Raw genomic sequence first — 27,056 nt, 5'->3', positions numbered from 1 at the left:
AAAAAAACTGTCAAACTTGATTGCTTGTGAAGAAATAATATCATTTTTAATTTGGTGCCAAGAACACATTGGCACAAAAAATTGTGAGACTAAAAACGTTATATAAATAAACATTATATATATAAAAACTATTACAGCAGTTCTTCCCTTCAGTGTCCTAACACTTACACTTACAGTGCTTTTAAAAGAATCCTTGCTGCAACACAGAGAATATTCAATTTTCAAAACTTTTATTTCACATCGTGTGTGTTTGTGTCTGCGTGTGTTGCGTTTTACACAGCACTCAAACTTTCTTGGTAACATGACTTTACACAAAGCTTGTTACATCAATTTCCTTTCAATTTCATTTCTGTTTATTTATTTTTCAAAAGAAGCTTGAAGAGATTAAACAGATAAAGCAGAGCTCCACACAGGGTAACATAATAATGCTTTTTGTGGCATCCACAATTTTCTCCAGAAGCACCTTCTGACATGTCTTTAAATTAGTCAAAATTGTATTTTAATGTTTTTCTGTTTACATTTTCAGAAGCTTTAAACTGAATACATATTCTCTGTAATATTTTAGGCCTTTGTGTATTGACATTTCCGACTTCATTCATTTTATTTTATCTGGAAAATAAAAACAGTGGAAGGATAAAGAGTTCTATTTTTCTTTAGTCGTTTAGCAGAAATAAAATAAATAATTCCGCTTCCATTCAATGACATTTTCCATCTTTCCCCTTATGTTTCTTAGATCTGAGGGTTCAACTTCAAAGACTGAAATAGTTATACTCAGAGAGGAAATGGGAGACTGTCTCCACTTCCTTCCTGTTTACGTAAGATCACAGATAACAACTCTGAACAACTCTGAAGTCTACACATAGGTTTATGAATAATGCTGTTTAAGTTATCATTGCAAATTCCTTGTTTAGAAAATGTTTAAATACATGTCTAAAATACTTTTTCAATAATATAATTTTTAATATGTGAGATACCTGTTAGGATGTTGTTTAGCATGTGATGGTGCATCTAAGTATCTAATTATCATCTACTCTTTCAAACTCTTTTGATGATTTTTGTCTGGTGTATAAATGCTGGAATTTGAGGAAGAAAATGTTAGTGAGGACTAACATTTTTTTAGCTCTACTCTGTTCCAAATGAGTATCTCTTACGAGTAGATTAGAGGACATGTTCAGACGGGAAAGAATAGCATGCAGAGAAACCTGTCTGCAGATAGAGAAAGAGAAAGGTAGACCAGGCAGGAAGAGGAGCTTTCAGAGGACAAGAAAAAAAATTAGGGGAGGGGAATGAAAGTAAATAACGTAGGCAACTGTGATCATACTGTGATTTGGTACATGAGGCATCTGTGTTATCAAGAGGCACATTCATCATCCTTCATTCCTTTTGAGTGTTCATCAAAGGAGTCTGAAGGTAAGTTAATGGCAATTTACTACATAGAAATAATACTATATGTTTAGATACATTCCCCTCTACTGAAATAATTTAAGCAAAACGTGATTGTGGGGAGATCTTGGCAAGACATTTCTTACTTACCCCCCCCCCAAAAAAAAGAAATAAACAGATCCAGTCATAGTTAAAGGACAACCTTCTTTGGACACTAGTGACACTTTCTTAGTATTACCCTTGAATTCCTCTGTAATGATTTCAGACTTACTGAAATAACTGATTAGCAGACCAAAGGAGATTATTCATATTCATTAAAGCTCTAGTTGATGTTACTCTATTATCTCAGGCCTATAACATCAAAAGCTCAAGTGCAGTTTAACTCAGCTTTCCCCACTCTCCTTTACAGTGTTGCTTCAGTTCATTTATGCACAGCTCTCTTAGATGAGTTGAGGTCTGAATTTTGACTTGGGCATTGCAGCACTCTGTTTTGTTTTCTTTTTCAGCCGTTCTAGTATAGATTTGCTCCTGTACTTCAATCAAGCCTGTTGCATGACCCTATTTGAGGCATGTTTTAAGCATTATTAGTCTACATCATTCATTAGGAATAAAAGCAGGGTTTTATCTACTGTGTTTCATTCTTGCCAAGGAATAGAGGCTCATCTAAACGCTCTTTAAATCCCATTTGTCAGAAACATACCACTTATTATTACTTTGAGCTGCCCAGTAAAGCATGTATCTACTGAGTTTTTGTTTGTTTGTTTTTAACTTCTCTGATGTGTTGTTGTCTGCAATTTACTTGAGATATCTAGATGGCAAAACAGGTTGAAATTAGCTAAAAAATTGTAGACTTTAACTAATGCATGTTCTTTTAAACTTTTTCATAATTTTTCTTTTTGTAGGTATCAATGGAAATGATGACAACTTGCCATCTGAATCAGACATGTGGCCAGCCGAATAGTAGCGTCCCACCTCCCATGAGCAATTCAGGCTTAGCAATATCCTGCTTCACAATGTTATTCGGCACCATCTCCAACCTTGCTGCACTGAGCATCCTGGCTAAGTCTCGTGGTAGATTCTGCCGCCAGTCCAAAGCACCATTCCTACTTCTAACAGTGGCTTTGCTTTTGGCTGACCTCGGAGGTCATGTGATCCTAGGTTCCTTTGCACTGTATCTCCACATGAATCATCAGTATACTATGAAACTATGTGATGTCTTTGGAACAAATATGGTGTTTTTTGGCCTGTGCCCTTTGCTGTTCGGTTGTGTTATGGCAGTGGAGCGCTGTGTGGCCATCACTAAGCCATTTTGTCGTTTTAATATGATTACTGTGGCTCATGTGGTACGGGTGGTGTTATTCCTTTCCGCTCTTGCACTTGTTCTGGCAATTCTGCCTTTACTCAAAGTAGGGACTTATACTATCCAATATCCATGCACCTGGTGTTTTTTGAGAGTTACTTCTCCATGTTTTGCAGCTGACACTTACCTGGCTTTGATTTTCTCATGTCTGGGCCTCACTGCGCTCACCCTTTCCCTGTTCAGCAACATAATGAGTGTTGCTTCATTGGTGCATGCCAGAATGAAGACCCCCAATGGTCAAACAAACCACACAACCCGCTTTGGTCGTCATGAATCACGTACATCATCTTCTTCGCTGTTTTTTTCATTGGATATAGAGGTAATGGCGCAACTGGTAGTCATCACTGTTGTTTCCTGTGTCTGCTGGAGCCCCTTCCTTGTGAGTGCTGCTTTTGTTATTCTGAAGACTTTTTTTCTACAATAATTTAGATATGATTTATTTTAATATTAGATCTGATTAATAAAAAGGGACAAAGAATAAATAACACATCATAATTGTTTTCTCTCATTTTTCTCCTACATTTTAGATCCAAATTCTTCTGATGCAGCTCAAGCAAAGCCCTGGAACATCAGCTCAAAAGCTCATCTATGTGGCTTTACGTATAGCCTCCTGGAATCAGATCTTAGACCCCTGGGTTTACATCTTACTGAGGAAGACAGTGCTCTTCAGAGTTTGTGGACAGAGATGGACCCTGACAAGAACATAGTTCCACTATTTGCATTAACTATATTACTCATGGACTTTTTGTATAGAGAACATAGATACTTTCTATTTATTAACAAACCAAGAGCTTATTTACACAAGCAGTTAGTGAATAAGAGATGGAGGCGGACTTGAACTACATTTCACAACATTTAGTAGTCTGTACCGGTTCTGTCATCAATAGCAGCTACTTGCAGATTGGCCAATGGGGCGGTATTAGTTTTGACCAATCAAAATTGAGAAAAGCTTGACAAGCAGTGAGTTTAACAAATAGCGGACCTGCAGGAGAAGGTTAACGCCCGTGGTGGGTGGTGCTTCTGTGGCAGCGACTCTGTTCAATATGGAGTACAGAAAATAGCCACATTCAGCTGGAGTTTAACTGTTCTCATTCACATTTGTGCCACTTGGGCACAAATTATAATCGCAGGCTCGTAGAGGACACGTGACTGGACTCGCTAACGTATGTTTGACATATTTATAGATGTACTTTGAATAAACTAATAAATACTTGAGCACAACTGCGCTGTAAGAAGTAAAAGTGTGCTAAGACTTGGAAAAAAATAATACGGATTTTCCTGAAAACGCTTCATTGGGGACTTTCTCGACGCTCCCAACAAACGGAAGGACGATTTGAAATACCGCTGGTTTTCTAAATAATAAGGCGGGCCGACCTGCGAGGTTATCGGGTGAAAGGTGACAGTGCTTCTGTCTAATTGACCTGTAGGTAAGTTATGCGTTTAAAGTTTGTGAGTAAACAGTGGTTCTTTAAATGCCGCTTGTTCACACACGATGCTTAAATTTGAGCTGAATTCTCTTTAAAAACGTAATCTCCGTTCAGTGGAGTAATGCGTTAGTTACAACCTGCAAAAGTTTCTCGTGTGTACTGACCTGCAACTGTAGTACTTTAAGCCTCCAGAGTGGAACTCATGTAGGCTTTAGCTCAAGCCACTTCTTTCTGCTAAACGCTTCGTCTTTCTCCTTTTATACTGTGACAAGAATGCACAATGCAGCGAGTGTTTCAGCCTCTCTGGGGTCCATGGGACTGTGTCGTCTCTTCGGGGTGTCCTGGCCCTGGAGTCTGGCAGCAGGTCTTGGGGTATATCTAGGCACAAGCAGCTGGAAATACTTCTACATTGCAGCACGCACGGCCAAGAGAGACCTCAAGTAAGTTAACGACATCTACATCAAGTTGTGACTCATTTGCGTGTATATCTGTATACATCTTTGTGCTTAGACCTGATTTTTCTTGTCACACTCCCCAGTGGCTTGTATGTGCTCATGAGAGTGAAGCTGGCCTTATGGCGCTACATGCACCATGGAAGCAATATTCCTTCCATTTTCGCCCAGACAGTGAAACTCCACCCAAATAAACCAGCTCTCATCTATGAGGCCACAGGAGAAATGTGGACCTTCACCCAGCTGGATGAGATATCAAATGGAGTCGCCCATTGGGCGAGAGGTCAAGGATGGGTCTCCGGAGATGTTGTGGCCCTTTTCATGGAAAGTAGGCCATTACAGGTGGCACTTTGGCTGGGTTTGGCCAAAGTTGGAGTGGAAGCTGCACTCATCAACTTTAGTCTCCGCTGTGATCCTCTTCTGCACTGTATCGGGGTATCAGAGTCACGGGCGATTGTGTTCGGAGCTGAGCTGGCGGATGGTAAGAATGTAGAGATGATGTAGAGAGAGCTGATCATAAAATGAGTATTTGTTTTAATTTTGTATAAATGGAGCTGTTTGTATAAATCTGTGATGCAGTATTATACTGTCAGCAAGGGACAGGTGTTATGTTTGCACCCACAATACAGCTAGTCTCAGCTACAGATTCCTTGCTTGATATCTGTAACGGTATAGTAGATGGTCATCTTAGGTAGTGTCGTTGTTCACACTCAATCTGTTTTAGAATATGTTATTAATCCCTAAGGAAATGATGTAGTTACAGTTGCTCCAAGACAATAAGAACAGTAACAGACTGTAATATTTTAGATTAGTTCAAAGTTACAAAGTATAAGAAATAGCTCAATTATAAATATCCAGAATATTACAGAGATTAAATATATGAGTGACACTGTACTCTAAACTTTAAACTGTAAAACTTTATTTTGTTATTGTCACTGTAGAGCATATGCAAATATTAAGGCTTTAACTATTGCACTGTGTACTGTGCATTAGATGGAGAAATTGTACCGAGAGAGAGCCTCAGGCAGGAATGATTTCCTGTGTGGTTCAGTGGTGCATTTAGGTAATCTCAGTCTCTCACTGAACGTGCTCCTGTGACTGGGCACTCATGGAGTGGGTGGAGGGTATTGTCCAGAATTGTCCTTATCTTGGACAACATCCGCACCGTCACAACAATATTGGCAGTATCCGCATCTGCGACCCTCAGCCTGCTGTAAAACAAACAATAATAATGACAGGGCCTATGAAATGTAAGACGAGTTGGACCTGTCGTTGGCATCCATGCTGCCAGTGAAATTCTTGGTGAAGCTAGTTAACGCAGTTTAAATACAACTTCTAAAAGCCAGAGACAATACCTGATATGAATTTGGCTGATCTCTCCTTCAATTGTGCGACCTTGAGCTCTTTAGTTAGTTTCCAGTGCTATTTTTAAATCACTTAGTGGAGGTCCTATTCTGATCATTTACAAGTGGCATGGATCCCATGAATCTCAAACTTGCACAGAGAGAAAACATCAGCAACTGTGTCAAACTGGCAAATGCCAGGAATTTTTGGCTGTACATACACAAGTATGTGATTAGATTCCCTGCAACTTTCCCCTTTACCAAAGTGGAATTCAAGTTAAAGGGCGAATGAGAATCCCAGAAGACCAAGTGATCAAAACATAAGTGTTCAGAAGTGATCTAATAATAGCAGATTGTGGTGAATTACTACCCAAGGTTATGACCGTGAAGAGCACTAGCTGAATTAAAATCATCTAATGGTGTTGGACAACTTTATGATCACACACATACAATCTAGAGAGTCTGAACTGAGTTGACTTATATCCCCTTTTTATATCTAACTATGTTTCTTCCTGAATGCCAGCTATGTTGGACATCAGTTCCACCATGAGCCAGTCCATGGTACGATTTTGTACAGGAGACCTCAGTGCAGAACAGTTAGCCTGTCTTGCTGCTCAACCTCTGGACCCTATTTTAGCTGCTGCACCTAAACATTCCCCTTCGCCTTGTGTTCCCCCTAAAGGAATGAATGGTGAGTATCTCACTAAACTCAGCTCTCACTCTGACACTTAATCTGTATGTTAATGAGTGACTCCATTTCAAATGCCTTCTTAAACAATTTCCTTACAGTGTGTGTAGCTGTTAACCTTTGGTTCTTGGTTGATTCTGAATTCCCAAAGTGTATGCGCCATAGTAATTCATTTTTCTCACACTGCTATTTCAAAACTAAAATTACTTTCCAGTAATTATATATCTCAAGCCTGATAAGGAAAATACTTGGCTAATAATGCGAGTCATTTTATGACAGTTGCATTTATTTTTCTTAGACAGCTGTCTGGAGCAGATAAGAGTGACTTGCTTGCACTGTCCAGTCTGGATATTAATAAACCATTTCCTAGCCCAGTGGTAAATCTGTCTTAGATGAATTAACATATAAGCCAGTATTAAAGGTGTGAGCTTCAGATATACCTTACATAACAGTTCAGATGAAATTGCAAAGGGAAATATTAAGCAAAGTAGAAACGATGTCTGCATTTTCAGTTCTTTAATGCATTGGTTTCCAAAATGCCATCCCAGCAGTAAATAAAACACTATGTAAATTTGCAGGGTGCATTTTTATGCTATATTCTATTGTTTTGCAGACCGCCTATTTTATATTTACACCTCGGGGACCACAGGATTGCCCAAGGCTGCCATTGTGGTTCACAGTCGGTATGTTTTCTTGAAGAATCACTACCAAAAGAAAAAAAAAATCACCTTTCTTCAAAGTTAATACATTTAATGTTTATCTGGGAATCTCTGTTTTCTTTGACAGCTATTACAGAATTGCTGCTTTTGGGTATTTTGCCTTTCGCATGCGCTCTGATGACATTGTCTATGACTGCCTGCCTCTCTATCACTCAGCAGGTATGTGGTGCTAGTCTACAGATTTTTAATGACTACAGTTTCACCTTCAAGGTTTGATCAAGTTTTCTTCTCTTTCCAGGAAACATTATTGGAGTTGGCCAGTGTCTGATCCACGGCCTCACTGTTGTAGTGAAGAAAAAATTCTCTGCCAGCCGCTTCTGGGAAGATTGTATTAAGTACAACTGCACTGTAAGCACCTATTGATTTCATTAGTATGGCATTTATAATAGTTTTTTTGAAGTTATTCATAAACCATGATGTTTTGAACAATAAGATTTTTTTTTTCTTCCCTCGGCTTGTAGGTGGTGCAGTATATTGGGGAAATCTGCCGCTACCTCTTGTCTCAGCCCGTGCGGCCAGCTGAGAAGCAACACAAAGTACGGCTTGCTGTGGGAAATGGATTGCGCCCCAGTGTTTGGGAAGCCTTCATGGAGCGTTTTGGGGTGGCGCAGATTGGCGAGTTCTATGGGGCCACCGAGTGCAACTGCAGCATTGCTAACATGGATGGCAAGGTCAGCAACTACCATGTAACTTGACATGCATGTCCTCACTATTACAATGTTAATTGGATCAGAGTTTAGCTAATTCTATCCTGCCAGGTGGGAGCCTGTGGATTCAACAGCCGTATTCTTCCCAATGTGTACCCCATCCGTCTGGTGAGGGTTGATGAAGACACTATGGAACTTGTTCGGGACAGCCGTGGGTTCTGTGTGCCTTGCCGCCCTGGTACTGAACATCTATACAGCAGTTACAACTTGAAGGGTTTTGGGAGTCTTTGACCTATGCTGGTCTTCTTAGAGTGCTAAATTATAGTCCTCCATGCCTTGCAGGGGAACCAGGCCTTCTGGTAGGCCGCATCAACCAACAAGACCCATTAAGGCGTTTTGATGGCTATGCTAACCAGGATGCTACAAAGAAGAAGATCGCTCACAATGTCTTCAAGAAAAATGATTCTGCTTATTTATCAGGTTGGGAATAATTTTTGTTTGATGCACCTATAAAGAAATTATTGTCCCTCATCTTTTCTAAACAAACATTCATGAAGTCTACTGCAGTTCAGTCGGCTTGGCAGGAAATAGATTAAGTTCATTCAGATCATTCAGATCACCTGGAGTCATTTCTCCCTGTTACCTGGCAAAATCAGCAAATTACCATATGATCAAGTTGATAATGATGTCTCGCACAAAGTTTTGTTTTCAGAGTTTATATATAAACTTTTACTGTGACATCCACCTTGCTACAGCTGATTATCGATGTAGTGGGAGCTTCACCCATTTTTCTGCCTGTCATTGTTTATGCTTGCATAGCTTGCACATCACATTTTTAAAATTTGCTACATTAAACTTGTGTTTTTCAAGTGTTCAAGGTAATTGTTATTCAAACAAAACTTGGAAGTTTAAATAACTCATGTCAGTGATTAATAGCTGTAAAAACCGCACAGGTACTTTGCTTTACCTCCACCCCAGGTGACGTGTTAGTGATGGATGAGCTGGGCTACATGTACTTCCGGGATCGCAGTGGGGACACCTTCCGCTGGCGAGGGGAAAACGTCTCCACCACTGAGGTTGAGGGTATACTAAGCAATCTTCTGGGTCAAACTGATGTTGCAGTGTATGGTGTGGCAGTGGCAGGTAATGGTTCATGTACTTAACTGCCTTTAGCATTGCATTGGGACTATGTAGTTCCCCTTTATTGTTTAGTGATTTTAAAAGAACTCAATACTACAACTATTTATTTCTATGCTTAACTCCAGGTGTGGAAGGTAAGGCAGGCATGGCTGCCATTGCAGATGCCACGGGGAGTTTTGACTGCAGCAATTTCTTGCAGGATATCCAACGAGTTCTTCCTCCGTATGCTCGCCCTGTGTTCCTGAGAATCTCCCCACATGTAGACACCACTGGTAAAATGCTCCTTTAGTTTTATGCTACCACTGATGACTACATATGAAAACAAATTATAATCTGTGTGTATCAATATTTCTGTATAGGTACATTTAAAATCCAGAAAACCAGGCTGCAGAGGGAGGGATTCGACCCACGACTCACGAATGACAAGATCTACTTTTTAAACACCAGAGGTGCACGTTACGAGGCCATGAATGAGGAGCTATACAACGCTATAGTCGAGGGAAGAATGTCTTTATGATCTGGAGGCTTTAGCAGGGCAGTCAGGGACCCTTACTTAAACAGCTACTTTTCAGAGAATGAGTAATATACGGATATAGGAGTGTGTGCATCACTCAGCCTTGATGTACCACAGTTGCAGGGAAGAGACTGAGCGGGCTTCCGACATGGAGAGAGTACTGTAACAGATGATGTTTTAACACTGTATAGTAACACACCAGAACATGATGTGTGGGCATTTATTCCCTTTAATAGCATCTTTGTCCATTTTTAAAATCTGAGCATCACCGCACATAGAGTGGAGTAGAAATCTTACATTAATGTGAGTAGGAAAAAAGGGTAGTCAGGTTAAACTTTGTTACATGGTATGTACCTGTTTATAAACTGTGCTGCAAGATTAATTCTGTATAGGTTTAAACAATAGTTTTGTGTTATTGCTGTGTGTATGAATGAGGCTAAGAGACCAGAGTTCAACATGCAGTGTATGTGGCTACTAGCTTGAACACCCACCCTTGACATTTTTATCTTTGACATGTTTATTGCAATGGGAAACTAATCCCACTTGTCAAATCTGAACTTCTGAGGACACTTGTTTACAAATATGCCAGCATTGCTGTTTTATGTGCCTTTTATGAAACTAAGAAACTAAGATCTGTATTTAATGACTTTATTTTTTAATATGAGCTTAACTGTGTGTCGAAATCACAGAAGTGATATTTTCATCATACGATACTAGGTCACATATAGTAACTGTTATTGTGTAAAAAATCTCATTACTGTTGTAAGATGTAGTTGTAAAGCTTGGGAAGATATTCACAATCATGGATCTGTTGGAAATTTTTTAACTCAAATGAAAGATTTTAAACTGTGTCTGTTTAAAGCAATTAAAGGTTACTTTAATATCCTACTGTAACCTGGATCATTATGAAGAGCCTCAGAGTTTACAGAACAATTTCATAATGTCTTCAAGTTGATTTACTGTTCTGTTGATAAGGATATCCGTGAGGGTAGAATTTTCAGTGGATGCTCTTTGCAAGCAGTGCAAAAGTAAGGAAAGGCTCTAGGCGTGACAATATCTGTGAAGGTGTAGAGGGGTGTTCTCTGTCTAGGGTCGTAAAAGGTCACCTTGCCTCTGTCCATGTCTAAAACCACTCTTATCACATCCGGCTTCTTGGTCATGTTGAGCGGCTCCCACGGTGCTGTGCAGGCTTTATGCTCTCCATTGCGAAACCTTATAGTCCAGAATCCCTCTGCTGGTGTTAGAATGTGTTTACCCTTCCTGTTGATTGACTCACTGGCTACCCCGACCACCCAGTAGGTGTTGTCATTCACCTCTACATCCCAACTATGGCGTCCAGAGGAATAGCCCTCAGCGGCCAGCATCTCAGCACTGACGTCAAAACGTTCTGGGTTGTCTGGGAGCTTGAAAATCTGGGTAGAGTTCTGCACAACTGCGAGATCCTCGGAGATGATGAAGCAGCTAGCTGCTGTGTTCGGATCCAGAATCACAGGAGCTTGGGGAAATAAGTAAGAAGTTGGTGCTGTGATTGGCATAAAAGCATGACAGTAAAACTGGTAAACAAATTCTGTGTGTGAAACTCACTGTATTTGACTATCCTCTTCATCTTCTCCCACACTTTATATTTCAGAGAGCCCAAGTGCTTGGCCACATCAATCAGAGCACTAGATACCATTTGTGGATCGGGAGAACTTTGCCAGGTTCTGAAAAGATACTCGAGCAGTTAATTTGTGAATATTGTTAATAAGCTGAAGTGGATGTGGTAGCACTTACCTCCTTATTGTTTCCTTGTATTTCTGAAAGTAAAAATAAAGAGGATCATTAATCAAATGATACTTTCAAATATATAAAAACATTACAGTCAGCTTGCTGTTCTAATTGATCTGGTCTACCTTAAGAAATGGGATATCTTGAGTTGACATCTCCTGTTCAACTAATTTGATGGTGTTGGAAAGAGATGCCATTTCACCATTGATCTCTTCAATCGTCTGGTTAATCATTAAGTTCTTCTGATCCTCCTCAGCCTTTAAATCAGAAAGTCTGGCAGCCTCCTGCTCTTTAAGGAAACGGTGAAGGGCTTCAAATTCCTGTTTGATCTGTGTTTCAGTCTGTTCACCTTGGTTCTGGAAAGACACATGATTGATGAGTAATCATTGCTTCCGCACCTTGGCTCTTTTTGAAGTCCAAAGCAACATTTGGAACTGATGGAACCAACAGTACCTTGGCATGTTCTGCCATTTCCTCACAGACCATTTTTGTCTTCTTGTACAGCTGTAATTTCTCTTTCAATGGTAAGAGTGCACTCTTTAGTTCCTCCTTTAAAAAAAAAAAAAAAAAAGACAGGCCATCAACTCTTTAAAACAAGGTCACTCTGGCAGGTGGCCAATCTGCCAGCACAAAGCGGGGCTTTCAGCTGCTGCATACCCTTCATGGCAGCATTCCATGTCAGTGCAAAGCTGCACATTACATCAGCATTGGCTTTAAGAGACAAATATCTTTTTATCTGGTGACACAAACAATATCAAGCATCCAAACAGGAGTATAATATAGGCTCCTATAGTTTTATTTTCCAGATAAATATTAAATGTTTACTGGTCTTGAGACCAGGCAGAAGAAGGCATGAGTAGAGTTAATGTGGCGTCAGAGAAACCGTGTGGGAGTCAAGTTTCAGTTCTTTTCGCACAGCAATAGCAACAGTAAACCAAATATATAAATCTATTATTAGAATGTTAATGAACACTGTCAGAAAAAAAGCTTCACACATATTGTATCAGCATATCAGACTATGAGAAATACAAAAGAAGTTCAGAAGAGTAAAGTCAAAAGTAATGAAAAAACTTCTTTTTTTTGACAAGATTTCAATTAAAATACAGTTGAGGTACAACATGATGCATCACCTGTTTATAAAGTGATAAACAGTCTTTGAGGCTGACTTCTGAAATATTTTCATATCCTTAATTACACAGGCTTAACCTTATTGTTAATCTTAGGTTGTAGTCATTGACTTGTCATTTACCTTGCAAACACTGTGGCTGATACATCAACAAACATTTTTTTCATTATCCATTGCGTCATTTGCAGATAGAGATTGTTTTGTGCAAATTTATTTATGTTTAAGATAAGGAAATCTAATTAAACCGTGCAACTTATGTTTGCAAAAAGTAAATGGTCTGAGTATCCCTGTGACCTTAACATGCTTACCTTGCAGTCATGGGCACCTTCCCCGATGGCATAAAGCCGGTGCCCAGAGTGTGCAGCTGCTTTCCCACATAGACCACAAATTGGCTCTAAGTCTTCCACACAGAAGAGTGTGAGCTTTTCTCCATGCTCTTTGCAAGCCTCTGGGTCATTCTTGCTTCTGTCCTTCTTGAAGGATTCACAGGCCTTCTCGAGCACAGTGCTCACGACTATTTGATCCATAGAGGAACGGCGCCAGCAAAGAGGACAGTAGTGTGAATGTGAATCCCCACTGTCTTGTGTGTCCCAGCTGTCTTTCAGACAGGCTTTACAGAATTTGTGTCTGCAAGTGAGCACCACAGGCTGACTTAGAATATGTCCACACACTGGGCAGGAAAGGTCATCCTCAGTATGAGCACGTCTGGTGGCCATTCTTCTACACAGAGCTTTGATGATATGACAGGATCCAAAGCCACTCCCATGTGCTGGACGGCTACTTCTTAGCCTCAGAAATAAGTGTTAATATCTCAGCTCACACAGGCATGCTGTGTTGTGTTGTGCATGCAGATTGTGCTTTCTCAAATAAACACCACCTCTGAGAAAAAAAACATCGCTTTATCAAAGAGATTTTATCTATTCAGATGTGCACAAATAATATAATCCTAGGGATGACAGAAGGGAGAATAGTGATGATAGAGTAGCTGCACCCTCGGTGATCTTCTCATTACACTTATGTTATTATCGCCTCTAGTTATTTGAGAAGTTTCTGAAGTCTGTGTGTAATAAAAGAGGTGACTAAGAAACAAGGTCCAAAATAAGACTCAGGGTGGGAGTATAAATAGAAAGAAGTCATCAACACTGGAACATTTTTTCTCTGTTAAGTTTAGCTTTGGACATGAGGCTTTTAGGAAGTGACACATCATTTTTCCATATCCCTTATGGTAGTCCTTATATTTCAAAAAAGGTGTGCAAACAGTCACATGGTGGTCATGGCGGTGGATTTGTCCATTTTAAACATCTATAAAAGCAAGCTGGCCTGTTTCTTATTAGAACAATCAACCCACCCCAAATTAGGTTGAGTGTGTTGATGGGAAAAGGGCACAGGGATTTCTGAGGAATTTGTAGTCCAATTATTATATTAGTGATGGAGTGAAAAAGATGTTGCTTCTTTTTTATGTCCACCTTTGCCTAAAAAGCTTCCTAACACATCTAAGCAAACCGTGTGAACTTTGAGATTAATTTGGTCATGAACATTAAATAAAGTGGGTTAATTTTATTTTTAGCCGCCTGCCTTCTTGTTGAGATGCCAAAGTGAAAATTTGATTTGTGCTCATGCCAGAGCCAGGGTAGCAGTTCAGACACTAATAGCAACACAAGAGCCAACAAACTTAAACACACACATACTGCATATATATAAACACTACAGTCATGTAAGAGTTTGCTCTGTAATCATGTTTCAGCTGTTTACAGTGATACTCACTTGTAAATGGTTTCTAAATGGATGAGATCAAAATAATTAGGAAAACACATTATTGCTGCTTTGCTCTGTGGATTTATGTGTTCAGTCACATGATGAGGTTTGAAGGTATTACAGTTCACTCCTGATCAGCTACATAGAGTGGGAAAAATCTGTCACCATGTGCTTGCCACTATGGATGTGTGAAGTCGAGAGTCTTTAAAATAGAGAGGACACTTTTAGTCAAGAAGGCTTTTCCACATACATTGCAGCAGCAATCATCCACCATTTGGAAATTTAACTCAGTACCAAAAAGATCTGTATCACTGTGCATGTATTACATACAAATAAGTATCCCCTTGTAGCCAAATAGAGTGGGAGAGAGCCTTTAGTTTCACCACAAATTAACACATATGAAAGGAAGGTTTCAAGCTAGGCTAATGTAAAATTTAAAGAACACAAGTGAAAATATTCCTCTTGTATGTATGTGATGAAAAAAGACAAAGTATGAGCCACGATGATTATAATTGATTAAGTGAAAACTGTTTTTAGGTGCCCCTGCAATAGATTGGTAACCTGTCCAGGGTGTATCCTGTCACTCCCTCTTTCAAGTACAAAGATCAGCACTAAAATACATTTTCTGGTAGAAGAATTAATTAACATTGGGAATAATTAAGGAATTCCTTATGTAAGTAAGATCCTAGAAAAGGTTTGGTATTAACAATACACTTACAGGCCTAAAACAGAATAGAAAAACAGTGAGGAAAGCAATTAACCAAGACTAAAATAATAATTGTAATAGTAATAGCAATAATAATACTTATAATGATAGTAACAAGTATGTAATATATGTAATGTTATGTAATGTAATGTTAACACTAGACTGTTTATAAATTCACATAAATTCTTTGACACAAAACAAAAAAGAAGGATTTTCTGTTTTATATGACAGATTCCAGGAACAACATCTAAGATCTCTGTTAAGAAGAGAGCAGTCCTAGGAACAGCTAAGAGACCCTCAAGCTCCCAGGCCTCTGGTAGAGGACATGATCTTGAAGGACTGACTGCCAGCAGGGGTGAGAGGGGATTTTTGTTGTTGTTTTTTTTACTATTAACAGCCTATTATGACAGAATAACTCCCAGTCAGTGTCCCAATGTGACCAAAACTGAGAACGCCTTCTCTTCAAACATAATTTAAATACTGAAAATATGGTGCAAAAGTTGGCTTAACTTTCTAAAAGAAAATGTCTGACTATTAACAAAATAGTAATTATTTGTTATTTTAAGACATTTTAAAAACAACACTGAAATGTTTCGAATCACATGGTCCACTTTAATCATTTTCACATTGGAATGACAAATGTGGAAAGACAAAAGAGCATTGATGAGTAAGCAGAACAGACACTGTACAAAAAAAAAAGCAAAAGAATTAAATGCTCAAAGTGTGTAAGTAAGTTGTTGTGAAACAAAACAACAGCAGAGACCATTCATCAGCTCCTTCAAGTTTGAAGTCTTACTTTAGCGCAGTCAATCTTAAAAAGATTTCTTTTCTGGCTGAAGTGAGGTTAAGGCCAAACTGAACATAAACTCTAGTAGTACTACTAAACAAAGTATACCACAGAAATACAGTGGCTCACGTGGAAATTGAATTACATGGTGAATTACTTGTGCACCATTTAACTCTAGAATAAATGATTAAAGTAAATGATTGTCAGTTTAACACGAAACATAGTGAATGTTTAATTTACCTTTAAAAAGAAAAACAAACTGACAGGGTATAATGGGAACTCAAGATATTGCCTAATATGACCAATATTAGATGAGTTATGAGCAACTATGTACATTTTCCATACTAAATTTACACAGAAGAAATTAACTATTAATTTGCCTTGTAGTGTGCTGTATTAAATACATATTCTGATTATTTGATTTTTTTTTACCTAGTATTTCATTAGCAAACACTTACAATTTGACTTACTATTGTTATACTATTTGGCTTCAGTAACAGTTCTCATCTTACAACCATATTATTATTTCACTCCTTGATATTTGTTTTTTTAATCTCATCCTACTATGGTATAATAACTTCACATCAGCTTCCTGTCATGGTGATCAGAGGAACGCCCAGAGCGCTGGTGTCGTACCTCAAGGTGTTTGCTCTGGACACGTTCAAAATGCTGGAGCAGCTCACTGTAATCCACCTGAGCGTGAGAGGCACGTCTGGAAGCCACGTGCTGTTTAGAGTCCATATACTTGGATTCATCTACAGTCCTCATGAGCTCTGGATTGGGAACACAACTCAAGCGGTGGGAGAGCAGTTGAAAGGCCTGGCTCTGAGGCAGCAGCATCAGCAGACCGTACAGTGCCTTTATCAGGTATGGGTTGTTCTCCACATCGAGGAGCTGCAGACGCAAGTATGTAAAAATGGGGCTTTCTATAAGCTGTACAAGCTTGTCGACCTCCATCAGGAAGTCAACTGTAACCTCGAGATTTCCAAACTTTTGGATCAAATCATAGGCATGCTTGTAGTTCTGCGTGAGGAAACAAAGTGAGACAGTCGCCACAGGGTTGTGGCACCAGGAACGATACAGGCAGCAAAACAAAGCACAGCTCTCCTGAGTGCGCAGGTCTTTCAGCTGGTTGCGCAACTCAAAGAGCTCAGCTGAGGTGAGCAGGATAGTGTTGAGTGTCTGAACCATGGTGGATGCAAATTTAAGGTCCTCCTCCTTCAACAGGATGTCAGCCATGGAGTGGAAGATGTTCTCTGCATGAAGCAACAGACACAACTGTCTGATGATGAAAGCTCCTCTGTTCTCCAAAAGCTTTCTCTCCAGACTGAAACGCTTGAGCAGGTTGATCATGAACTTGTAAAAATAAGAGTTCATACTGGGAGTGGAGGGGGATGAGTCCACCCCCTTGGATCCTGTGCTGGACTGCTGTGCAGGCTTCACACTCTCTGGTACCTTGAGCACCACTTTATTGTCAGCGTTGTCACAGGACAAATTTTGGTCTGTTTGGCCAGCAGGGGATGATGCTATCTCAGCTAAGACCTCCAGATCTTTCAGTATGACCTCATCGGACTCATCGGACAGAGTTTTCAGGAGCATGGGAAAGAGACTGTCTGTGTGGCGGAACATTTTGCGTGGTGTCTTGATGTAGAGGTGATAAAGCCATTTAAGCACAGCTATGCGGGTCATCATGCCAGTGGAGGAGTCATGAAGGTGGCGGTCCAACACCTGAACAATGCCATCCAGGTCCAGAGTTACCTGAGGCCTATCAGCACTTGCTGGAGTGAAGAAACTGATATTGCTGAAACTAACAGACTCCTGGGATGCATTCAGCATATCATTGCTGTCTGTCTCTGTTTTGGGCTTGTCATTTTCCTTAGATGGTGACCCTGTGCTTTCACGCCTTTCCTCCTCCTCTTCCTCATCATCCTCAGGAGTGACCAGTTTCATTAGACTGTAATTACAAGCACTAGCAGCTTCTTTAGTATTCTTCTTTCTGTCATCATAGGAAAGGCAAGGCAGCACTGCAGTCAGGATGCCAGAAGAGTACGGAAGCATCACTCTGCCCGCAAGCTGGATGAACTCCCTCATCCATGTCATAGCTGTCAGCTGGATCAGATCATTTGTTAATTTGGTCTCATCTGCAGCCTGGCAGTGGATAACCAATATGTTGGCCATCTCAGCAAACTTCACAGTAGAGGGAATCTTCTTAATCTCCTTTAGAAACTCTCCAAGCACCACCTCGCAGGTCTTTCTAATCTCTTTGCTATTGTCCCCCATGATCTGGAAGAGCCCATCCAAGATCTCAGGGAGATAGTCTAACAGGTGGATGTCTGGCACAGACTCCAGAACATGAATCCAAGAAATTATAAACTGCCTGGCATACTGATTGTTGGAGTAGATTCTCTCTCTCAACAGTGGAACAAATGCCACTAAGTCAAAACTGTTGCTTTCGGTGACAATGTCTTTCAGTAGTCTATCAAGGAGTTCAGATCCGCTTTTTACATTTGGGTCAGGATCTGCTGCAAGTTTGCTGAGACCATCAAAAAGCAGGTTGAAGTGGGGCAGCACAGCTCCCCTAGCCACTTTGACTATGTTATAGAGGGCCTCACAGGCGTAGTAGCGCAAGCGGCTGTCTGAGTCATTGAAACACGTGAGTACAGGCTCAATGAGCTCCTTCAGATACAGACCCGACTCTTTTCCGAGGGCGATGGAGCAAGCTGCCAGTCCAATGAGACCCCCTTTCCGGCTGTGCGGGTGTTGAGAGAGGGCAAACTCCGAGGCTAAAATCTGGATCACATGTCTGATTTGAGTGGCGTTGTTCTGAGCCACAAACTCCCGCACCAGCTTCTCGATCTCTAGAGCTGCGACTTTCCTCTTTTCGTACAGTTTATCATTCAGAGCCCTGACGATGTTGGGCGTCAACGGCGAAAAGTCTTTCTCCGTGTTCATTTTCGCAGCTGCGTTGGTCCCGGATGCGGTCTGCTCAAATCTGCGTCGATATGCGAGGAAACGTATTGCATTTAATTAATTTGATGAAGAGACAGTCAGCTGCTTCTGCTTTCATTTGCTAAACCAGGAAGCTTTCTAATACAACGCAGCTGACCGGTTACATCCACCGGAAATACGTCACAGTTGCAACATTTATTTGGGTCCCGCTTTGTGTGTATCGTTACCTCAGATTAGCTTGATTAGTTACGTGTTCAGCCAATGAGCGTTTTCGTTTTCTTTGCTAGCTAACGACATCGCACGTTGGATTTTAAGCATACTTTCTCTGAGCTGTTTGTGTCGTAGCCACAATCAGCAGCCATGGCGAGCCGCCGCTCTTTTCACTCGCAGCTCTCGTCCATCATGGAGACGATGGCCAGGTCTGCTTTGAGCCAGGTCTGCAAACTTGTGGACGAAGACTCGGCTGAGCTGCGGCAGGAGCTGTCTCGGCTCCTGTTTGCAAATTCAGCCCTGGCAGAGAAAGTAAACAGCCTGGAGTGCAAGCTGACTATAGTGAGAAGCGACGCCCCTAGTTTGTGCAAAAGTTATCGCAGTGTGGGTGTGCAAACTATGTGCTTCAGAGACGAGGATGCTGCTGGTAGCTGAATTTATTCGCAAAAGCAAATCTGATTTCGTGATCGCCATCACTTTTGTATTTCGTTGTGTGTTTATTTCATACTTTTATTGTTTGACCTTTCTTTAGTGCCTGGGCCTCCCACCATAGAGGGAATCTTTGGGAAAGATTGGTGCATGAATCTATGGAAAGACAGAGACCCGTACAGTCTGCAGAGATACACAGACTCACCACAGTCCCCTGATAAGGTGAGAACAAGTTAGACTCGGGTATGACGTATTTGCTGTCTTTATGCCTATGAGCAATTTATAACAGAGTTTCCAGACAGGCAACATATATAAATGGTTTAATATAGAATACTGATTACCAGGGTACACACATTCTGCTTATGCACATTGAAAAGCAGACCTTATTTTAAATGTGTTTAATAATAAAATGTAAACAAAGTAATGCTAAACAATTCATTTGGAATAATATGGCGTATTTATGATATTAAAAAATCTAAACACGTGCACATCTTCCACAGCATCTTTTTGTTTTGGTTTTATATCAAAATTTGCTGCTGATCATTTCATCATTAGTTACAACTGACAAAGCGTTACTGTTACAAACATATTGCTGTATTAAACTACAATTTAGGATCGGATGTTTTCTGTTTTGTAGTCTGTGACAGCACTATCTGACCAAATAACTGTGACTGAGATCAAAGAGGAAGACTACGAGGGGGATGCTGTCAGTCGCTGCCAGCAAGAAACGCTCAGCACAGAAGGTAAGTGAGGGAAGAAGAACTTAGCCAGGGGAATATACCCTGCAGATGTAGCAGCTTTAGTAGCTTTTTCAGTGTTTGAATTTTTGCTTTTGTGCAGCAGAACATGAAGACAGCGTGGCTGAGGAATCAGAGCAACTTTCTGTTGGTTACACGTTCGATGGCAGCACTTGCAGTCTGTCTTTTGATCAAGATGGGGAACAGGTTGTATCGGTGGGTGGTATTGAAGAACCATCTGTGCAGGTGGTATCCATCAATGATACAGAAGAAGCTTTCAGCACTCATATCATTCCAATCGAAGAGGATGACAACGATGATGATGATGTTCAGTTTGTTCAGGAAAGCCAGCAGGAGCCAGCAGTGAACACTACTGAAGTTGGGCCCAGCCATGAGGAGCAGCAAACAATGCCAGTAGACAGTACAGAAAAAGACTCTGCTGTGGATAAAGAGTCTCACGATGACTTTAATGTGCGTAACACAGAAACTTCCAGAAATCAAAACAGAGAGAGATTTACTTGTCAAATATGTAACAGGACATTCTTTCACAAGGGCACTCTAACACACCACATGAAGTCACACAAGTCAAACTTTTGCAGCATCTGTAAGCAACACTTCCCACACAGGAACAAGTTAAACTCACACAGCTGCCTGCCTCCAGTGCCATCTCACAGAATCAGTAAGTCGTGCGAGTTGTGCGGGAAGAGCTTTGCCAACCCATCAGCTCTGAGGATTCACTACGTTGTCCACACAGGTGAGAAACCCCACAGGTGCAGCTTATGTGGGAAAGGGTTTACCCAGAAAGGCAATCTGAAGTGTCATCTGCGCATCCATACGGGCGAGAGACCGTTCCGCTGTGTTAAATGTGGGAAAACCTTCACGCAGAAGGTGAACCTCAACCATCATTTAATGGCACATAGAAATCGAGAGGTTGTAGGCGAGAGGCCCATACCTAGGAGACACGTGAAGAACATGATAGCAGCAGTCAGTCAGTAACAAACTGAAGTAACTTATCAACTTTGACGCCTCTTCTACGGTTTTAAAACTTTAGCAAAAGGATAGTTAATGTTACGTCTGTAATAAATTGTAGTCTGTAGTGTTGTGCTTAAAAACTCTTGTATGGAAGAAAAATATTTTAGTAGTTTGGTGTTTTGACTTTACAAATAAAATGCAAATGTTTACATTATGATATAATTTCTTACATTTTCTACTTTTTAAAATTGCTTTTTTTGTTCAAAACTCACAAATTTGTCAGTTTTAGTTACAAGGTTTATAACGATGAACGTGCATGTGAGTACAAAGGGGAGGAGTTTCAGGAACAGATTTTTCTTTGGTAAATATAATTCACTGAGCTGGGTCAGCGTAGACTGTTCAGGGCAATTATTACAGGAACATTTGTTGTAAATCTCCGTTTGGACATTAAGACAGTTCAACACAATATAAATATTTATTTCAAACAGTAACACTACTTAATCTTGAAACCTTTTGGAATTCATTCAAATATTATATGACAAACACAAGCATTTTTTTTTTAAATATCAACATTTTTTTCAAAGAAACAATGTATGTTGCCTAAACATAAGTCTAGGCATATGTGGAATATAAAACATGACACAAACTGATTTAATCTACTTCTATTTTGATGTGAAGAGGTAGTTTGAAGGTTTATGCTACACATGTGCAAATCATGGAGAACCTGCCTAAAGTAATTATTTTGCCACCAGCTTGGGCAAGCCTTTTGTGGTCTGAAACATGAGGTATTTAAACATGTTACACGTGCATGGATGAGAAGCCAGCAAAGCTTTTTTTGTTTTTGTTTTTTCATCATGGATCAGAAGTTCTCTCTCATTTTTGATCATTTCCTTGTTAAGCGTGATGTGAAATGTCTTGGGGACTCCAACCTGTCAAACTGAATCCCATCAGTCTAATGGCTCATTTAAAAAAGGACACATTTTCCATACTGTTGTTGGCTGTTGCTGAATTTGCATTTGTAACAAAGCTAAAAGCGTGCCAAAGAATGAGCAGTAATGATAACCACATGGGCATTAAAGTTGGTTTTGTAATAGAACAAGTATTTCAAATCTTCATAATGTTTTTAAACCACGTTGAGGGTTATATGGACATGTTGGCAGATGATGAGCAACTGTGGGTGATACTGAGAGCACTTCTGTCAAAAGCTTCTGGTTTGACCGACAAATTAAAACACTGGTGGTGATTTAAACCATACTTGTACGCATAACATTTCCCACAATCCACACAGCTATAAGGCTTTACACCCGTGTGTGTCCGGATATGTATATTCAAAGAGCTTTTCTGAGAAAAACTTTTTCCACAGTCTGGACAGCTGTACGGCTTTTCACCCGAGTGCACACGTTGGTGCAGTTTCAGGTACGTCTTCTGTGCAAACCTCTTTCCGCACACTGGGCAGCTGAAGGGCTTCTCGCCCGAGTGTCGCCTAATGTGGACTTTCAGGCTGCTTAAATAGTTGAATATTTTTCCACAAAATAAACACTCAAACTGTTTGGTTGGCTTCACCGGTTTTTCCTGAAGGTTGAGTTCTTTGGTTGCGTTCATGTGAATACTGTTCGTATAGTCTGAGTATTCTGTGGCAACTGAAGGAGGATTTGTGTTGTTAATCAGAGCGCCCATCGCCGCATCGTCTATTAATTTGTCCATAATTGTCGGCTGTGCGCGTTGCTGTATTTCACTGTCAGTCGTCATAGAGAAGTTGTTCAATTCCCCCGAGTGAAGTTGGAGATCATCAACAGATCTTTGAAGCATGCTGTCCTCTTCAAACATCCCAACAACTGTTAAAAAGAGAGCCACTGTAAACCAGTACACACACAGGACGGGATTATGACTTGTGTTTGGTGTCTTTTTAATATGCACTTACTTTTTCTGTTGTCTGTGAGCCTCCTCTGCTGTCCAATGGGATAATCATCAAACATCTCCTCCTTGACAAAAATCAGATCAGGTTCTCTTTCCATCATATTGATTGCCTACCAACAAGAAATGACAAGTAGCTATGAACACAGCAATCATTCAGCTAGTTTGCTGCTTGTTACAAATACAAAACTTAAACCCAGACTCCAACTGATTCACCAACCGCAGCTCCCATGCTGGTTGTAGCGGCAGTCTCCACTGGTTCTCTTCTTTGAGAGGGCAGCTTCTCTTCTCTCCACAGGTCCATGCACCAGTCCTTCCCAAAAACTCCATCAATGGCTGGAGCAGGTTGGTGCTGTTCTGGAAGAAGAGAAACATGCAACATTGGGACTTGCTAGAGAATGATGATCACCAGTATGCAGTGCAGAGTAGAATCTCAGAAGAGATTATATGCAATAAAGCTATTCGGTCCACTGTAATTCTAGCCCCATACTATAAATATCATGCAGGATGTGGAAGCCCCCTGGTATGTACCAGTCTGCACCGATTTCTTACCTGCAGGGTGCCGATCCCGGCGACTGACGCTGTTGTTGACGTGTTCGGGGTACGTCTGTGCCCCCCTCGCTGCTCTCAGCTGGACCTCCAAAGAGTAGCACCTCTTCTTCAGCGCCTCGTTCTCCGTCTTGTGCAAGGATATCTCGGTGTGAAGGACGGAGGAGCACTCATCAGCCAGGTTGCCTATTTCAACCAGAGCCGCCTTTGTTAGCTTATCCAGAATAACGGCCAGCTGCGTCCTAAAACTGCGGTTTGTGGTGTCGCACATCATTTCGTCAGCGAGGCTCAGTATTTGGAAATATTGAAACGATTCTCAGCGTAGGAACGCAGCTCCTTTAATCAAATGTGAAATGTACAGCTGTGCCGCAAGGAATTGTGGGAACACGCTTTCTTCGCCCCCACCCCCAAGCTGCTGAAGACAACACAGTGGAAAATTCAACGCAGCATTAGAATATGTTTTCTGCCTGCACAGATGTTTTATCTCCCTATTATAACAATATATGTGGAAATAAAGACATCTCTTTAAAATCACACCTTATTGCCAACCTCTCCACCACACTGTCCGTGCAATTCACAGCCCTGCGATGGCAAGGAACCACTGTGAATTCACATACAACGAGCAAAGTATAACAAATAAATGTATCTTTTTATTTTATTCTCACAGCGTCTGTACTTATTTAGAATATACACAGTAATGTTGAGCGCCCTCTCTCGGTCACTGTTAAAATCTGCAACACAACTTTGTTGCCAGCATGATAAGTATCGGTGTGACTTTTAGCAAAATGAGTGTCACTATGAAGAACATTCATTCATTCATTTTGTGATTGTTAGTTAATAGTAGAAACTGGCATGATAATAGTTTCATTGATATGGCTTTTTAAATCACTCTATTAGAATCACTTCCCTCTAGTGGTAACAATGAAGCACTTTAAAATCCTTAATTCAGATTTTTTTAAGATTAAGAATATTTTCTGTTTAATTATGATTGTTTTGTGAATGGGTGATATAGATGGCATAGTGGTCCACTGGATAGCAATGTTTCCTAACAGCAAGAAGGACTTAGATGAAGATCCACTAACCTTCTTACTCTGAGTCAACATTGCTAACCATTTTTTCACCGCATATAGTTATTATATAGCGTACACACAGCATATATCTGTATAGCTAATTTAATTAACTAATATAAACATAACATTAAGCCCACAATCTCAGATGGGTATGGACAAGTCACAAATTTCTGTTGTGGGTCTGAACCATCTCAAGTAATGCCAGCCCAAGGAAAATGCTGTCAAATGCTTTACTTGTGTTTCCCTGACTTAAAAATGTAAATATGCAACTGTGTAACTTAGAGTAATTTTTTTTAAACCACACACACACACACACACACACACACACACACACAGTAAATGCATCCAAAATATTAAACCATTTGAAAAGCAAGCATCAAAAACTCAATTCTGGAACAAATATAACTTTATTTTCCAGAACAAAAATACAGATGTTACATATGATTGATGTCTTAAGAGGTTCCATTTACAAATGTCCCACTAAACATTGGTGCACTGGAGTCACTACCATATACATTTGAAGTAGGATCAAGGTGTACTGCAAGGTGTTTTTTCAGATTGCAGTTCTTTGTAAAGCCTTTGCCACATTTGATACAAACAAAGGGTTTTTCTCCAGTGTGTGTACGCTGATGCATATCGAGTGTGCATTTCTGAATAAAGCCCTTTCCACAAACAGGACAACGATACGGCTTCTCCCCAGTGTGCGTACGCTGATGTGTATACAGGTGTCCTTTTTGTGCGTATCGCTTTCCGCATAGTGTGCATCTGAACGGCTTCTCCCCAGTATGGCTTCTCTGGTGTATTTCAAGCTGACTAAAGCATCTGAAGCTCTTGCCACACTGCAAGCAGCCAAACCTCTTAGTGGTTGAGTTCCTCAAGTTATGAAGCTTCATATTTCTGAGCACACTTAAGCTTTGGGAGGTTATATTTTGAGCCAAGCTTTTCCCAACTTCTAGGGTTGTGTCGGCAGGTGTAAGCTGTGGGTTCCAGTGCGTTTCCCTCCTCACTGTTTCACTGAAAGATGGCAGGGAGCTTAGAGGCACAAAGCTATCAGTAAACAGTGGCTGCTGGTGGTCTGCAATGTGTTTGGGACGCTGCATCACATTTGGAGCCTTCTGGGCGTCTGTGACTGTTTCTCTTCCTGTTGAAAGTAGACGTACAAGTTAAAATTCAGATTTTCTTTTTGTAGAAATGACCTTGATGATAGAAGGTTATGACAATTTTGTACAACTATGATGAGCAGAAAAGTCAAATCCAGCATGGTTACTGAAAGTCCTCGTGAATTTCACATACAGCTGTGCAATCCGACATAATAAGCAAATTTATAGTCACTGTTTTCAGCTGTCCTGTCTTGTTGAGTGTTTCCATTGTCCACCTCACATGGCTCCTCTTTCACCACTACCAGTTCTGGGTGCTCTTTGGGTTGGTTTGGAAGCTGATAAGACGGGGGGGGGGGGGCATTGATTATAAATATCAGCCACAGAGTAATCAGCTATGATAACAAGAAATAAATGGCTGGTTATTACAGACTTACTTCTGTTGCAGCATACTCTTCACCTTGATGCAAACTGCCAGTCTCAGAAGAAAAACTTTCCCACGGGATTTCACTAGGATGAAAAACACTGAGATTAAACACACCAAGCAAGAAGAACACAGCAAACAGCTACGTTCCATAATATACACACAAAGCAACATACCTACCTTTTAATTTCAAGTCTTGTCCTTTCAGTCTCCAGTACTCCGTTTTCTAAACCGTCCCTTCCAACTAAGCTCACTTCTGTCGCATCCTGCCTGCCCCCCTGTGCCATATAAAGCAGCTTCTCCATCAGCTGTAGTTTCTCTGTAAGCGAGGCAATTTCGTTGCGCCCGCGAGTTATCTCGATCTTGAGCATCTTTGACTCGATTTCGACCAGTTTGCTTATTTCCATTACAGCTGTTTTGGATAACGCATCCATGATGGAGACGAGCTGCGTCTGGAAAGAGAAGACTGTCGACATGATTTCTGTTTGTTTTGTTTTGGCTTTCCTGTCACGGTCCAGTAGTATCACGCGAACGACCTGACGCTGTCACGGGGGTCTTAATGGCCACAGCAAAAATGTTGTTGAAATGTAATGCAGGAGAAAAGCTGCATGTGCATGCCTTCGAGGTGCGCGTGAGTGTCGCTCCAAAACTCGAGTGGGGCTGAAGTGGGTTCAGTGTTTCCATCTGTCGGCTGGGAGGAAACATCGCAATTACAAACAAAACTTTAAAATTAGCGCTAATGTTGACAAAGAGTCCTGTTTTGACATCAGGGATGATTGTTGATTTGTAAAAGTTACCACAGCTTCCGGGGCGATTTGCTCATTGCAACCTACGTTTACTTTTTAACGCCTTTGACGTCGTGGTTGTTGTTCAGGACTACGCTAACCAGAA

The 27,056-nt window shown here is 40.6% G+C and overlaps 7 protein-coding genes across 8 annotated transcripts; 3 read left to right on the top strand and 4 right to left on the bottom strand.

The window, feature by feature from the left end:
* The first annotated feature begins 1,276 nt into the window (after positions 1–1,276).
* Positions 1,277–3,583, top strand: ptger1c (prostaglandin E receptor 1c (subtype EP1)). The gene is made up of 3 exons (XM_082531039.1): positions 1,277–1,410; positions 2,286–3,122; positions 3,271–3,583. Exons 2-3 carry the CDS (start codon positions 2,292–2,294, stop codon positions 3,448–3,450), a joined length of 1,011 nt encoding a protein of 336 aa, XP_082387165.1. The 5' UTR covers positions 1,277–1,410; positions 2,286–2,291; the 3' UTR covers positions 3,451–3,583.
* Positions 3,584–3,755: 172 nt separating this feature from the next.
* On the top strand, positions 3,756–10,567 carry slc27a1a (solute carrier family 27 member 1a). The gene is made up of 13 exons (XM_082531037.1): positions 3,756–4,170; positions 4,443–4,610; positions 4,709–5,103; positions 6,489–6,656; positions 7,267–7,336; positions 7,440–7,531; positions 7,611–7,720; positions 7,834–8,043; positions 8,131–8,257; positions 8,362–8,499; positions 8,998–9,162; positions 9,285–9,431; positions 9,519–10,567. Exons 2-13 carry the CDS (start codon positions 4,444–4,446, stop codon positions 9,674–9,676), a joined length of 1,947 nt encoding a protein of 648 aa, XP_082387163.1. The 5' UTR covers positions 3,756–4,170; position 4,443; the 3' UTR covers positions 9,677–10,567.
* On the bottom strand, positions 9,883–13,613 carry trim35-13 (tripartite motif containing 35-13). The gene is made up of 6 exons (XM_082531038.1): positions 12,875–13,613; positions 11,894–11,989; positions 11,566–11,796; positions 11,447–11,469; positions 11,258–11,376; positions 9,883–11,168 (listed from the first exon to the last, which is right to left on the bottom strand). Exons 1-6 carry the CDS (start codon positions 13,280–13,282, stop codon positions 10,630–10,632), a joined length of 1,416 nt encoding a protein of 471 aa, XP_082387164.1. The 5' UTR covers positions 13,283–13,613; the 3' UTR covers positions 9,883–10,629.
* Positions 13,614–15,618: 2,005 nt separating this feature from the next.
* Positions 15,619–18,769, bottom strand: vac14 (vac14 homolog). The gene has a single exon (XM_082530379.1). It carries the CDS (start codon positions 18,764–18,766, stop codon positions 16,394–16,396), a length of 2,373 nt encoding a protein of 790 aa, XP_082386505.1. The 5' UTR covers positions 18,767–18,769; the 3' UTR covers positions 15,619–16,393.
* A 349-nt stretch (positions 18,770–19,118) lies between these two features.
* LOC309704892 (uncharacterized protein) lies at positions 19,119–21,325 on the top strand. Of its 2 annotated transcripts, none has more exons than XM_082530382.1 (4): positions 19,119–19,400; positions 19,506–19,624; positions 20,040–20,145; positions 20,246–21,325. In XM_082530382.1, exons 1-4 carry the CDS (start codon positions 19,124–19,126, stop codon positions 21,133–21,135), a joined length of 1,392 nt encoding a protein of 463 aa, XP_082386508.1. In that variant the 5' UTR covers positions 19,119–19,123; the 3' UTR covers positions 21,136–21,325. The 2 variants fall into 2 exon arrangements, with proteins under 2 accessions (XP_082386508.1, XP_082386507.1); XM_082530381.1 differs by having other exon boundaries at positions 20,243–21,325.
* A 94-nt stretch (positions 21,326–21,419) lies between these two features.
* LOC309704893 (uncharacterized protein) lies at positions 21,420–24,155 on the bottom strand. The gene is made up of 4 exons (XM_082530383.1): positions 23,578–24,155; positions 23,246–23,382; positions 23,033–23,138; positions 21,420–22,946 (listed from the first exon to the last, which is right to left on the bottom strand). The coding sequence occupies exons 1-4, from the start codon at positions 23,846–23,848 to the stop codon at positions 22,252–22,254; spliced, it is 1,209 nt and encodes a 402-aa protein (XP_082386509.1). The 5' UTR covers positions 23,849–24,155; the 3' UTR covers positions 21,420–22,251.
* An 899-nt stretch (positions 24,156–25,054) lies between these two features.
* Positions 25,055–26,977, bottom strand: LOC309705189 (uncharacterized protein). The gene is made up of 4 exons (XM_082530816.1): positions 26,346–26,977; positions 26,179–26,251; positions 25,977–26,079; positions 25,055–25,785 (listed from the first exon to the last, which is right to left on the bottom strand). The coding sequence occupies exons 1-4, from the start codon at positions 26,639–26,641 to the stop codon at positions 25,097–25,099; spliced, it is 1,161 nt and encodes a 386-aa protein (XP_082386942.1). The 5' UTR covers positions 26,642–26,977; the 3' UTR covers positions 25,055–25,096.
* Positions 26,978–27,056: the final 79 nt, after the last annotated feature.

This window comes from Aulonocara stuartgranti (assembly GCF_965226115.1).
Source record: "Aulonocara stuartgranti genome assembly, chromosome: 4".
In the NCBI taxonomy this organism is placed as follows: Eukaryota; Metazoa; Chordata; class Actinopteri; order Cichliformes; family Cichlidae; genus Aulonocara; species Aulonocara stuartgranti.
Note: the sequence above shows the minus strand (reverse complement) of the source record. Positions and strands in the feature narration are given on the sequence as shown.

Coding starts and splice junctions, on each gene's coding strand:
- slc27a1a (XM_082531037.1), top strand. CDS start 4,444: ATGCACAATGCAGCGAGTGTTTCAGCCTCTCTGGGGTCCATGGGACTG. Junction 9,163..9,284: donor GTATGGTGTGGCAGTGGCAG/GTAATGGTTCAT, acceptor GCTTAACTCCAG/GTGTGGAAGGTAAGGCAGGC. Junction 9,432..9,518: donor CCCACATGTAGACACCACTG/GTAAAATGCTCC, acceptor ATTTCTGTATAG/GTACATTTAAAATCCAGAAA.
- LOC309704893 (XM_082530383.1), bottom strand. CDS start 23,848: ATGATGTGCGACACCACAAACCGCAGTTTTAGGACGCAGCTGGCCGTT. Junction 23,383..23,577: donor CCGGGATCGGCACCCTGCAG/GTAAGAAATCGG, acceptor CTCTTCTTCCAG/AACAGCACCAACCTGCTCCA. Junction 23,139..23,245: donor CAACCAGCATGGGAGCTGCG/GTTGGTGAATCA, acceptor TCTTGTTGGTAG/GCAATCAATATGATGGAAAG.
- ptger1c (XM_082531039.1), top strand. CDS start 2,292: ATGGAAATGATGACAACTTGCCATCTGAATCAGACATGTGGCCAGCCG. Junction 3,123..3,270: donor TCTGCTGGAGCCCCTTCCTT/GTGAGTGCTGCT, acceptor CCTACATTTTAG/ATCCAAATTCTTCTGATGCA.
- LOC309705189 (XM_082530816.1), bottom strand. CDS start 26,641: ATGTCGACAGTCTTCTCTTTCCAGACGCAGCTCGTCTCCATCATGGAT. Junction 26,252..26,345: donor ACAAGACTTGAAATTAAAAG/GTAGGTATGTTG, acceptor TTTTCATCCTAG/TGAAATCCCGTGGGAAAGTT. Junction 25,786..25,976: donor AGACAGGACAGCTGAAAACA/GTGACTATAAAT, acceptor TACTTTCAACAG/GAAGAGAAACAGTCACAGAC.
- trim35-13 (XM_082531038.1), bottom strand. CDS start 13,282: ATGGCCACCAGACGTGCTCATACTGAGGATGACCTTTCCTGCCCAGTG. Junction 11,990..12,874: donor AAGGTGCCCATGACTGCAAG/GTAAGCATGTTA, acceptor TTTTTTTTAAAG/GAGGAACTAAAGAGTGCACT. Junction 11,169..11,257: donor GAAGAGGATAGTCAAATACA/GTGAGTTTCACA, acceptor TATTTCCCCAAG/CTCCTGTGATTCTGGATCCG.
- vac14 (XM_082530379.1), bottom strand. CDS start 18,766: ATGAACACGGAGAAAGACTTTTCGCCGTTGACGCCCAACATCGTCAGG.
- LOC309704892 (XM_082530381.1), top strand. CDS start 19,124: ATGGCGAGCCGCCGCTCTTTTCACTCGCAGCTCTCGTCCATCATGGAG. Junction 19,401..19,505: donor CAGAGACGAGGATGCTGCTG/GTAGCTGAATTT, acceptor ACCTTTCTTTAG/TGCCTGGGCCTCCCACCATA. Junction 19,625..20,039: donor CACCACAGTCCCCTGATAAG/GTGAGAACAAGT, acceptor TCTGTTTTGTAG/TCTGTGACAGCACTATCTGA.